Source organism: Macaca nemestrina, chromosome 1, assembly GCF_043159975.1.
Source record: "Macaca nemestrina isolate mMacNem1 chromosome 1, mMacNem.hap1, whole genome shotgun sequence".
NCBI lineage: Eukaryota > Metazoa > Chordata > Mammalia > Primates > Cercopithecidae > Macaca > Macaca nemestrina.
Window position 1 is genome coordinate 30,400,280 of NC_092125.1, and position 12,181 is coordinate 30,412,460.

The window sequence follows — 12,181 nt, forward strand, 5'->3', positions numbered from 1 at the left end:
CTGTAGGTTGCCACAAGAAAAACTTTTCACCACACATTCAAGTTGAAAACCTTCCTTCAAGGAAAAAATAGAAATACAATTTCTAAAATGAAAGCAGTAGGTTTAAGAAATCTCCAAAGTCTTTAAACCTAGGCATTCCATTTCTTCTGGTGGTATTTGGGTGCTCTGATAAACTAACCTAGACTGGTTGCCTTCTGTTCCTTGTTTACAGCTATCTTCCTGGGATTTCTCTTTCTAGTCACCCTGGGGGTTTCCTTTGCCTCTGTTATCTCAGTATCATATTGCTGTAATTACTGTAGTTTCATATAGATCTAGTCCCCTCATATCAGAATATTCTTGACTATTTCTTGACTATTTCTGGCTTACTTTTTATACAAAAAGTCTCCCTTTTTACCACCTCAGTATGTGGTTTTCAGACTGCTCTTATTATTTTGAATTGTGAAATTGACACTTTTTCCAAGTAAAAAGATTGTCAAATATTGGCAGTTGCAAACATTTCTACTTACTAGAAGATTTCTTGCCAAGTTTCTATCTGGGCACTTTATTGTTTCTATTGTAAAGGAGTACTTGTTATGGTTTGAGAGTGTTGATTTGCTTCTTAATTTTATACTTGGGAATATAATTTTTATATCTGGGAATATAATTTTTATACCTGTTCTTTTAACAGGTGATTCTTTTGAATTTTCCATTTATATAAACTCGTCTGCAATTAATGCAGATACCCTCATTATTTGGAACTACAGATAATTTTACTGTCTTTTCCATTTTTATGCCTCTTTTATCTTCGTGTTTTGTAATGCTAATGAAAATGGACATTCTTGTCTTATTTCAGATCTATATAGGTGTCTTTTTAGGTTTCCTCACTATGTATAGTACTGACTTTTAGTTTTATGTATTACATATGTATTTTCCATGTTAAATATATAATTATTCCTGTTTCATTATTGATTCTTGAAACATTGATGGATATATAAGTTTATCAGATGTTTTTCAGTAGCTGTGGATATAATCATAAGATATTTTTCCTTGATATTTTTGCATAGCAAATCAAGTTGATTTTATTATATTGGACCAGTTTTGAATGTCAGAGCTGAACTCTACTTGATAATAATTGTGGTATATTTCTCCTTTGGTATGTTCCTAGAGACTTTCTTTTTTATTGTTTTCTTGGTACGTTTTGCATGTTATTTCATAAGTACTATTCACCTCTAGTATTCATTTATGTGTGTGCTATTTCTGTTAGTTTTTGATATCACTGTTAGGTTCTCTATGCAAAAATAATTTGGAAGCTTCTAGGCTTTTAAACAGTTGAGGTAACTTTAGGATTATCTGTTCTTAAATATTTGTTAGAATTTATAAGAACTGTTGCTTTCCGAGGAGGTTAGCTGTTTGACAGCTTTCTCTGTTCCTTGTGTCATAATGATCAGATACTGCTTCTGGTGAAGACTTTCCTGTTGTGCCTTCATGGAATTCGTAATGTCTTACTTGGAATGCTGATAATAATGTTTATGTTTTTCTTATGCATATTGATTTTCATCATTAAATTGTTAAAAGGTATTAGGATAGGAACCATCTGTCTGTTTATTGCCTCAAATTCTAGCCCACACAGAAATACGTTGACTTAACAACTTTTCTTCTTTCTTTTTCTTTCTCTTTTTCTGTTTGTCGCTGGTGGTGGTGGGTGTTTTACAGGCTTCCCAGCTGGCGTGTATGTTGTAAAGAGAGTTCTTCAGCTTCAGCGTCATCGTATTACTCTCAAGATGACAACTGTGCGCTAGAAAATGAAGATGTACAATTCCCGAAAAAGGTGCCTTAAATAAAGTTAACATTATAATTTGTGTGTCAGCTTTCCGAGAGTGTCTGAAAACATTCAAAATAAAATAATTTCAAAAATGCTGTGCCATAATTTTTGGTGGAGATTTGTATTTTTCTTTGCTATTACTCAGGTAATTCTTATATTCTGATGGCTCAGAGATATTTATATGTTTATTCTTGTTGCTTGTATTTGGAATTTTGTAACATCCTTAGTCCTATAGTATAGGGTAGTGCATGTTCAGAGAGCTGAAAACGAGTGATTTGTTTTTAATGATCTATAATAATTAGAGTTTTTAAAGAAATTACCAATTTTGCAAATTAAAAACTATTAGAAATGAGTATTCCAGGGAGAATCTACAGTTAGTGGCTTTGTAGTTTGTTTTATGTAATTAGGTGCAGTAAATATAAAGACTCCAAAAAACCTCATGATCTTAAAACATGTTATTTTACCATTTTAAATGATAAATGGTGAGTATTGACTTGATTTGGCTTTTGCCTTTAACTTCAGTGTATTTATTTAAAATTACTGAAATAATTTATATTGATATAAAATATTTATTATTTATGTCTCATTCCTTTCCCCAAAGGAACAACAGTTTACTATCTCTTGTGAAAATGTTCGGACCTTGTTCTGTGGGTATAAATAACACCTTTATATATGCCCACAAATTAATATTTTTGTTTCTATGAAAATATCATGTATATATATATATTACAAATTGACATTCCCCTTTCCCCCAGTGATAGCTCATATATCATCTTTTCGTGTTGCTATATTCTGAATGGCTGCATTTTAATCTTGTTATACAGACATGTTATTTATCAATTGTTTCTTTATTGACAAACTTTTGCATTTTGTTCCCTGCCATGTGTGCACACGTGTGTGTGTGTGTGTGTGTGTGTGTGTGTGTTTCAACACATATTTACAATTACATACTTGAGGGTTTTCTTTTGCATATTTAGAGTGGATTATTTAAATTTAAGTTATGTTGGATATATTTCTGGGATGGAGCATTTAAAATTTGAAGACTTGCCACATATCTCCAAAAAAACTATAATTTTATATTTTCACCCACACAGTATGTAAGATTTTGATTTAATCCCCTTTTTGATGAAGCATTTTGCAAACAAATGTCATAAAAATGAATTTAAGCAGAGCATTAAGGGGGAAAGCATATTCTTTCAGCAAACATTTAGATACCTAGTATGAGCTATATAGACTCAGGTAAACAAAGATTGAATATGAACTTTTATGAAAGTTACACTCTAGAAGGCATAAAGGTATTAGAAATTCTAACTCGAATGTATGTCAAAAAAGAGATGAAAGAAAGAGCTTTATGTACCTTCATTTGTGAGATATTTATTGGAGTTTTACTAGGTGCTTAAAACAGTGCTGGATGGTTAAGACTAAAATGCTTATTAAGAAATCAAATGAAGTTGTTGAACTGGTGTATTGCACATTTTAAGTGTTGTAGCAATGAGGGGATTCGAGGAAATAGACAATAATCCTGTAAACAAATGAAATTAATTAGAGTCAAATACACAAGTCAATTTTTTGGTTTTAAAGTATGGAAAGAAATGGTCTTCATATTGCTTTATAACTTTTGTAAAACAGTTTTATCAGGTGATCTTTTTTGTTGTTGTTTGTTATATAGGATGAAAGAGAGGGACCTATCAATGCTGAATCATTGGGAAAATCAGGTTCAAATTTACCTGTTTCTCCAGAAGAACATAAATTAAAAGATGACTCTATTGTGGATGTACAAGTAAGCTATGTTGCTTTGATTTTTAATAATATGTCATTTCAAACTACTTCACAAGGTTGAAAACCTCTGTTCGGTCACCATATTGTGTGTGTATTGTTAGTTTTTTCACTTTGAGGTACTTTGTAACTGGACTTAAGATTACTTACCTGCTAATAGTACTACTTTTGAGAACATGTATAATTACAGATAATAATAATAAATGTGACTAGTCTCTTGGTAGTAAAGGTTTGAGTGTAAATCCTCGTTTCTTCCTCGGTTCTATTTTGGTTCATTATGATGTATCTTGTCTCTTCAGATTTTCAGTTGTTAGGAAATTTTTTTCTAACCTAAATCACTTGGAACAAAAGGAAGTATTTTTATGTAGAACTCGGAGTATTTTGATACCAAGATTTCTACTTATTATGGGTATGAATAGATAATAGGTTAAAATATGTTTTTTCCCTCTCTTATATTACATTCTGAATATTGTTTATTTTGTGCACCAGACTTTATGAAAAATACTAAAAACTAGTATATATACACCATAAACTGATCAGAATGCTGAGGTATCTGGAAGCCGTTTAACATCAGTAATGGCTGAAGGAACTGGGGATATTTGATTGTCTAGAATATATATACCATAATCTGATCAGAATGCTAATGCTGAGGTATCTGGAAGCCATTTAGTATCAGTAATGGCTGAAGGAACTGGGGATGTTTGATCTGGAGGCAGAAGGACTAAGGAAAAACTAAAATCTCGAATATTAAAAAAAGAACACACATTTCAACTCAGAATGAGGGAGAATTCTTTCTTTTTAAAAAAATACAGCCTTGGCTATTCTTTTTTTTCGTTTTTTATTTTTTAACCTTGCACTTTTTGCAAGAGCCAGGGCTATTTTATAACTTCACACTGAGTTATCTAAAGCGATAGAATTAGTTTCATTTTATTGGATTCTGCAAGACATTTGTCAAGGGTTTATGCATAGGAGTAAGAGAAAAGTGATACTTGTAGCCCTTACAATTGTATGACTATCCTGAACACTCCTACCGTTATTCATAAAAATTTTATTATGATGTAGTTGTGTTCAGATACTTCCAAGTGCTTACCATGTCTTCTATACCTATATTGTTTATTACAGTAGCCACTAGCCACATGTGGCCATTAAGCACTTGAAATGTGGCTAGTCCAAATTGAAATTTACTGTTAGCATAAAATACACATTGGATTTTGAAGACTTAATTAAAAAATAGCATGTAGGCCGGGCACAGTGGATCACCTGAGGTCAGGAGTTTGAGACCAGCCTGGCCAGCATGGTGAAACCCTGTCTCTACCAAAAATACAAAAATTAGCCAGGTATGGTGGCGCATGTCTGTAGTCTCAGCTACTCAGGAGGCTCAGGCAGGAGAGTCACTTGAACTCAAGAGACGGAAGTTGCAGTGAGCCGAGATCACGCCACTGCACTCCAGCCTGGGTGACAGAGTGAGACTGTCTCAAAAAAACAAAAAACATGTAAAGTATCTCACTAATTTTTAAAGTATGAATACACGTTCATATGGTAATATAGTATTTGCTAATAAGGCAGTAGTCCTTTTCTCAAGGCCTCCATCATAAAAATGCAGACGACTATTTATATTTTTTTGTGAATTTCTCAGTATAAATAATTCCCCAAATGATCATACTTTATATTTTCTGGACTACATGCCTTGAGGTTTTTTTCTGCTCTTGTACTGGCCCTTCTTTTCTTTAAGGCCTAGCTCTTCTAATTCATAATAGTCCTTAGTTTCTTTTTCCTTGAGCTGAGCGTGATATTTGTACCTCTCACTTGATATTCATTTATTGAAGCATTTAAACACCTACCGTGTGCTAGGTACTGTGCTAGACACTGGGAATATGAAGATCAAGAGAACATAGTTCTTACTCAGGACATTTATGGTATACTTGAAGAAGAGAGGGAGACATGAATAATGGCAATTGAGTTGTTACAGATACAGTGATAAAAGCGTACAGAGAACAGTGGAGGCATAGAGGAAAGGGAGTAGTTAATTCTGTTTAGGGTTGGTCTTGGAAGAGGAGGTGCTGATAGAGGTTTTCAAATATGAACAGGTGTTAGGTAGATTTCACATTGTGTTTTGGAGGACTGAAAGGCCCAGGACATTGGAGACTGAAGGAGCAGCAAGAATCATTTATTGCTTCCTGGTGTTACTTGAACATATATTGTTGCTTATTGATACACATTATTTCCTAAACTGCTCAGGGTCAAGAACTATGTATTGTACTGTTTTGTACTTGTCCATAGGGTTTCTTTGTTGCTACTAGCGTTCATCAATTAGAGAAGACAGAAATCTTTGTAGCTCCTGATGCAAAGTAGGAAATATGTAGGGAGAAAGTTCTTTCCTAGTTTATGAAATGCCATGAAAAAATGTGTAGGGCCTGTATTTTCATATGAAATATATTCCTTAGGGTGGTAATATTGGAAGAAAGGATTTTTATAAAAGTACTTTTTTAGTGAACATTTTTTATATTGTCATTTTTCAGAAATGCTTTCCGTAAATGCCTATTCTGCTAAAGAGATGATATATTAATCTCAACATTTAATTTAGTTGACTTGTTTTTTTTAAACAGAATACAGAGTCAAAAAAGTTAAGTCCACCGGTGGTGGAGACACTCCCTACAGTTGATTTGCATGAAGAGTCTTCCAATGCAGTTGTGGACAGTGAAACTGTTGAAAATATTTCCAGCTCATCTACCTCAGAAATCACTCCAATCTCAAAGCTTGAGTAAGTCATTACAAAAAACAAACACAAAAAAGAATCTCCTTAGTTAGTGATAGAAAGATTTCTTTAAAAGATAAAGCAGCTTGCTACTCAAGTTTGAAATTTAGGCTATATAGCAGACCTAAATTAAATTACAGTTACTGTGTTTCGTGTGCATGTGTGTGCATGCCTTTGTGTGTTTTGAATGTAATGATTTTATAACAAGTTTATTTAGCTAACTAACTCAATGAAGTTGATAGATCCCAAGTGTGAAATCTCTATATAGTCTAAGCAAAGTAAGGTTCTACTTAGGAAACAGTGCTTATTTGAATTATCTTCCCTATAATTATCAACTCAAATGTCAGGTTGTTCATTTCCATTAAGTATCACTGCCATTTCATTCATTTTTATGTCTTCGTGTGAATTGCTACCTTTTTCAAACTTGATAATAAATATTCAGAGTGTTTGGGTTTAAGTGATCCTTAAATTAGAAAATTTGTTAGGTACTTCTCCTAGCTCCTTCCTGCAACAGTCCAAAGAACAAAATGAAACGTCCTTCTGTTAATACTACATAAGCATTTCCTTTATCAAATGAGTTAATATAAATAAAGTACAAGAAGAATAACTGGTACATAGGATAAATGTGTCCGTTAATATCACCCTTGCTTCTCAAGAATGTAAGGGCCTGGGTTGAAGGAGTTGCACAAGGTGTTATGGTTACCAGCTAGGAGAATGTCTCAGTACGGGCCAGGGAACAGAAGACGTGTTGAGAAATAATGATAGTATTTTAACTTTAATGATAGTATTTTAAATTTAAATGATTCCGAAGGAATTTAAGGCTAGATACCACATATCTGAACAGTGAATTCTATACTCCCATTATATTAAACATGACTGATTAATGAAATGGAGGTGAGGCAGGGAAAAATAGGAAGGTTTATATTTTAAAAATGAAATTCTAAGAACACCTTAAAATTTTAGTGAAATGTCTTGAGATAATGACTTTTGAAGGATGCCATAAGTAACAACTTTAATGCTGGTAGAATTAATATAGTAACATGGAAATTAAACTTTAGAGAAGATACAGTGAGAATAAGTAATTTTTAAAAATCTTATTTTCGATACGACCAAATATTAACCTCTAATATTTTAATATTTGGTAGGTAGTTATTTAGAAGCTGAGTACAATAACAGATCAAGTCAGCAATTGACTTGACATGATTTAAAATTTTCTTTCTTTGGTTTACATTATGTTTTGGAAATCACTAATAGTGTTTTTAATGTATATTACCTCAAGTTAATTTAATTACCAGATTATGTTTCTTGTTTCTTTTTTTAGTGAAATAGAAAAATCTGGTACTATTCCTATAGCCAAACCAAGTGAAACTGAGCAGTCTGAAACTGATTGTGATGTTGGTGAGGCCCTTGATGCTAGTGCTCCAATTGAACAACCTTCCTTTGTCAGTCCACCTGACAGGTGGGTAGGAGCAGTTGTTTGTCCTTCTTATGATTCTGTAATAACAGCAGTGTTCTGTTTGAATAGACTTTGGTGTATGTTAAATTCCACTTTGAGAGAAAGCTGATCTCTCTGTGTTTCTTCCTTGGTTTACTTTGTACATGAGTTATAAGAATTGAGATTGTATAGAATTTGTTATCCAGTAAAATCTGTTTATTTAATATATCTTTTGGTTTTAAATAGCCTTGTTGGCCAGCATATAGAAAATGTATCATCTTCACATGGTAAAGGAAAGATAACAAAATCAGAATTTGAATCAAAAGTTTCAGCAAGTGAACAGGATGGTGGTGATCAAAAATCTGCATTGAATGCTTCAGATAATGTAAAAAATGAGGTAAGTATATAACTTGCACTATCTCTTACTTCTTTATGTAATGCATTTTTGTTATTAGCTAAGCTCATAATAATTCGCTAACTATATTTTTTTGTAAAATCAGGGAGATGAAGTAGACAACAACATGTGGAACTAACAGGAACTGTGCTCTCTGAGAGCAAGTGATTCTGTCTCCAATATAGTGTTTATTACATAAAGTTGTTTCAAGCATGAACTCTCCTTAGTTATATATTATTAAATGATTTTGTGCCACGCACAGCTGTTTGATACCAGATACATAAAGTCCTTATTTAATCAGCTTCTTAGAAAGCTATCTAGAAGAAGGTATGCCTAATTACATTTAATTATCTTCAGAATGTACGAGGTTAAATTTAGGCTCTTCAATCAGAACTATGTTAATGGAACATTTTACCTTTCATTATTTGTATACAAAATACAACCAGACCACCTTATATTTTAGAGTGTGATTCTTGTAATTAAGACAGAGCTTATCACAGTGAAACAGTTTTACTTTCTTTTCTCCTTCTGAGTCGTACCTTGACTTCATGTACTGTAGAATTTCTTGAAGTAGTATCAACACAGCAATTTAAACTTCCCTCAGGTAAGCAATGACTAAGTTGAAGAGGTGAAGTATATTCCATAAACTTAACAAAAACAAAAATAAATAGGGTCCAAGGGTAGTTCAGTGTGCTGACTACCACATCCATATTTATTCCTCTTTAATTTGGGATCTTTTGTTCTCTGCTTTCTTTTTCACGTATTTTCAGTGAATCTTCACTTACGACTAACTAAACTTCATTCTGGAGACTTTCACTATCATGGGACCAACTGTTTTGATGATGTTTCTTATGGGAGCTCAGCATTTCATACATCTTGAAGGAACTACTTTTCTCAATGATACCAAATTACGTATATGTTAAAGTTTAGTTGTCAGATATCACATCCATGAATAAAATTAGACAAACATTAAAACACATCTCCTTTGAAGGTATTTATAAAAATGTCAAATGTAAAATTCAAGCATGGCAGCTAGCTTTGTCCTAGATTTGCTTGTTCTCCTTAACTTAGCAGACTGAAACTTCTTTATTACCTAAGAGACTTAAACTGTTTGTGAGTCTATGCTAATAGGCAAAAGAGTAGAATTTTAATTAACTGTACTAATTACTTTCTAAATGAATTAGTATCCCAGAAAAATCATGACAGATAATGAGCACATTATGACTAATAGCCAGTAGTTTTATTTAGTATCCACTTCAGAATAACTCTGCCCAGTTAAGTTTATGTGAGTGGGAGAGAATTTGCTTTCTGATGCCTTGTGCTAGCCTTTTTTTTTTTTTTTTTTTTTTTTTTTTTGAGGCGGAGTCTCGCTCTGTCGCCCAGGCTGGAGTGCAGTGGCGCGATCTCGGCTCACTGCAAGCTCCGCCTCCCGGGTTCCCGCCATTCTCCTGCCTCAGCCTCCCGAGTAGCTGGGACTACAGGCGCCGCCACCACGCCCGGCTAATTTTTTTGTATTTTTTTTAGTGGAGACGGGGTTTCATTGTGTTAGCCAGGATGGTCTCGATCTCCTGACCTCGTGATCCGCCCGCCTCGGCCTCCCAAAGTGCTGGGATTACAGGCTTGAGCCACCGCGCCTGGCCTGTGCTAGCCTTTTATTTCAAGGGTCTGTGAGACATTGATTGCTGTGCTTATATGCTTATGTGGAGAATGCTTTACAAACTGGTTTTGTTGTGTTGTTTATAGACAATGCATTACAAAGTGATTTTTATTGTATTTGTTCTCTTATTTGTTGCCAGGAGGATATAGTGATTTATTTGGCTGGGCTTCAAAGGGTAAATGTTCCTTTTGTTGCAGGGTTTGTATTTGAACTTTACTTTGTTAGTATCTCAGCTAGGTAAATTTTTCTAAGTGCATGTTTCTTGTTTATTTTCCCAATGTATCTGATGCAGGACAGGCAAGCCCCAAAATTAGTGCTTAGCCTGGGATGATTCTTGGCTTAGCCCAGGCAAGAATTAAAGGGCAAGCCAGTGGTATTAAACAGCGACTTTAATTGAAGTGGCAGTGTACAGCAGTGGCAGCAGCAGCAGCCGAGGTACTGCTCTGTGCAGAGTAGCGCTACCCCATAAGCATTGTGCCTAGAATAGCAGTTCAGAAGCAGTTGTGCAGTCATGCTTATATGTACTTTTAATTATATGCAAATTAATGGGTAGTTATGCAGAAATTTCTAGGAAAAAGATGGTAACTTCTGGGTTGTCAGGCCATTGTTATGGGAAGGGGTGGTAACTTTTGGGTGTTGCCATGGAAAGATGTGGTAACTTCCAGGTGTTGCTGTGGCAGTGGTAAACAGACATAGCACACTGGTGGTGGGCTTGGCTTATGGAAATTTGCTTCCGTCTGGGACCTGTTTTAGCTGGTACTCAATTTGATCTGATGTCCAAGACCCGCCTCTAAAATTGAATTCCACCTCCCTACCTCATTCCTCCCTCAGATTAGATACTCCTCCGTAATCTTAAGAAGGCTACACAAGGATAGAGATCCGTCTTCTGTAACTGCTTCCTGCTGAGTTTACGGTGTAGGCCCTATCTAGCACCAGAGAAGTGAAAATCTCTGGATAACTGACAGGGGCCCAGAGACAGGATGAGTTGGAAGCCTTGTGCTAACATTTTCTTTACCTAGAACTGTTTAAGACAAAACAAAATGAAACAAAAGAGGTTAAACAGGCAAGGACCAAAAATTAGTAACAAGACAGCCTTCAAAGGTCCTAGAAGAGGTAGCTAAAAGCCAGTTGAAACTTTTGAAGGCACTTTTGATAGTTGACCAGATATAGTTGCAATAAGTGCCCTGGTTGTATCTGTAACCAGGTAGTTTACTTATAGATCTCTTGAATGTTAATCTCAACCTGTCTGGAGTCGTTCATATATGTGCAGCAGGTTTTATTAATAACTGCACATGCTCTACCTTGTTCAGCTAGTAAATAGTCCAGTGCTAGTCTGTTATTGAGAAATACATTTGCCAAAGAGTCTAGGGACTCTTGAATTCTCTTTAGTGCATGACCTGTGTTGGTGGCTAAGGATTCTAGGGTTTGAGTCAAGTTGTTTAGGGTTCACTTGTGGTAAACAAAGCCACCCAAGGGTACTACTGCCCTGATTCCTGCCAGAATTAATCCTATTGCTTATTTACTTCTGGTGTTATTTGGGTCTCATGACAGTGACCCCTGAAGGGGCAAGAGTGGTCAACATACATTCACCTCAGTTCCAAGTTTTGATACATAAGGGAAAGCTACTCCTAGAAGAGCAGATGTTGACTTTTAACTATTCAGAATTAAAAGACAAAGAGCAGATGACTACCTGGGGAGTCAGGAGTGGTTATGGGGTGTGACTTCTTCCCATTCATGGCCACAAAGAAAAATGAGCTGAATTGGGGCACAAACGGAGACGCTCTGGGGTGTGATCTTTATTCTTTGTTGCCAACTTGAGTCTATAGAGATACTTTCCCCCATTCTAATAGGGGTGGTTGAACAATTATTTTCTGAAAGAGGGTGGCACTGCCACCTTCCCAGACTAGGTAGTTAGTTGTTTTCCCCTGTATATTCTAATCCAGGAAAAGCCACCATATATAGTCTCCTTGTTTTCAAGTGGAATCCCATTTACCTCACTGTGGCATTGGTATGTTGGCATCTAGAGTTGGATTCAGAGCATTGCAGGGAAACTTCTGCTTTAGTGTCCTTAACACAAAAGGTGCAGAAGGTAGAATCATGAGTGCACTGGAGGTATACATAGCCAACTTCCCAGGTCCAGGTAATGGTGGGAGGTTCAGGTGGAATTTGTTCAGTAGGGAGAGTTTGTTCCACTTAGCAAGTAGGGGTTTGGGTATTTCAGGATTGCTGTGGTTAGTTAGGCAGTTTGGGGGACATGTTTGTGAGATTTTTCTGGATAAGCCAGAAGATTGAAATCTTGATCCTGGGGATGTTGATGACAAATCTAGCAACCATGAAGGTGGTGCCCTGATGCTATAATTTTT

The 12,181-nt window shown here is 35.2% G+C and overlaps 1 protein-coding gene across 4 annotated transcripts in view; it reads left to right on the forward strand.

Annotated features, from left to right (window-relative positions):
• LOC105484417 (SUN domain containing ossification factor) overlaps positions 1–12,181 on the forward strand; it is an 82,843-nt gene that overhangs the window by 17,161 nt on the left and 53,501 nt on the right. For all 4 annotated transcript variants that reach the window (XR_988916.2, XM_071069564.1, XM_011745967.2 and 1 more), the window contains exons 2-6: positions 1,693–1,807; positions 3,471–3,581; positions 6,184–6,338; positions 7,654–7,791; positions 8,014–8,164. Coding sequence is in view for 3 of the 4 variants with exons in the window: in XM_071069564.1 (XP_070925665.1) it covers positions 1,693–1,807; positions 3,471–3,581; positions 6,184–6,338; positions 7,654–7,791; positions 8,014–8,164 (670 nt within the window). In the remaining variant the exon portion in view is untranslated. The remainder of the gene's footprint in view (positions 1–1,692; positions 1,808–3,470; positions 3,582–6,183; positions 6,339–7,653; positions 7,792–8,013; positions 8,165–12,181) is intronic.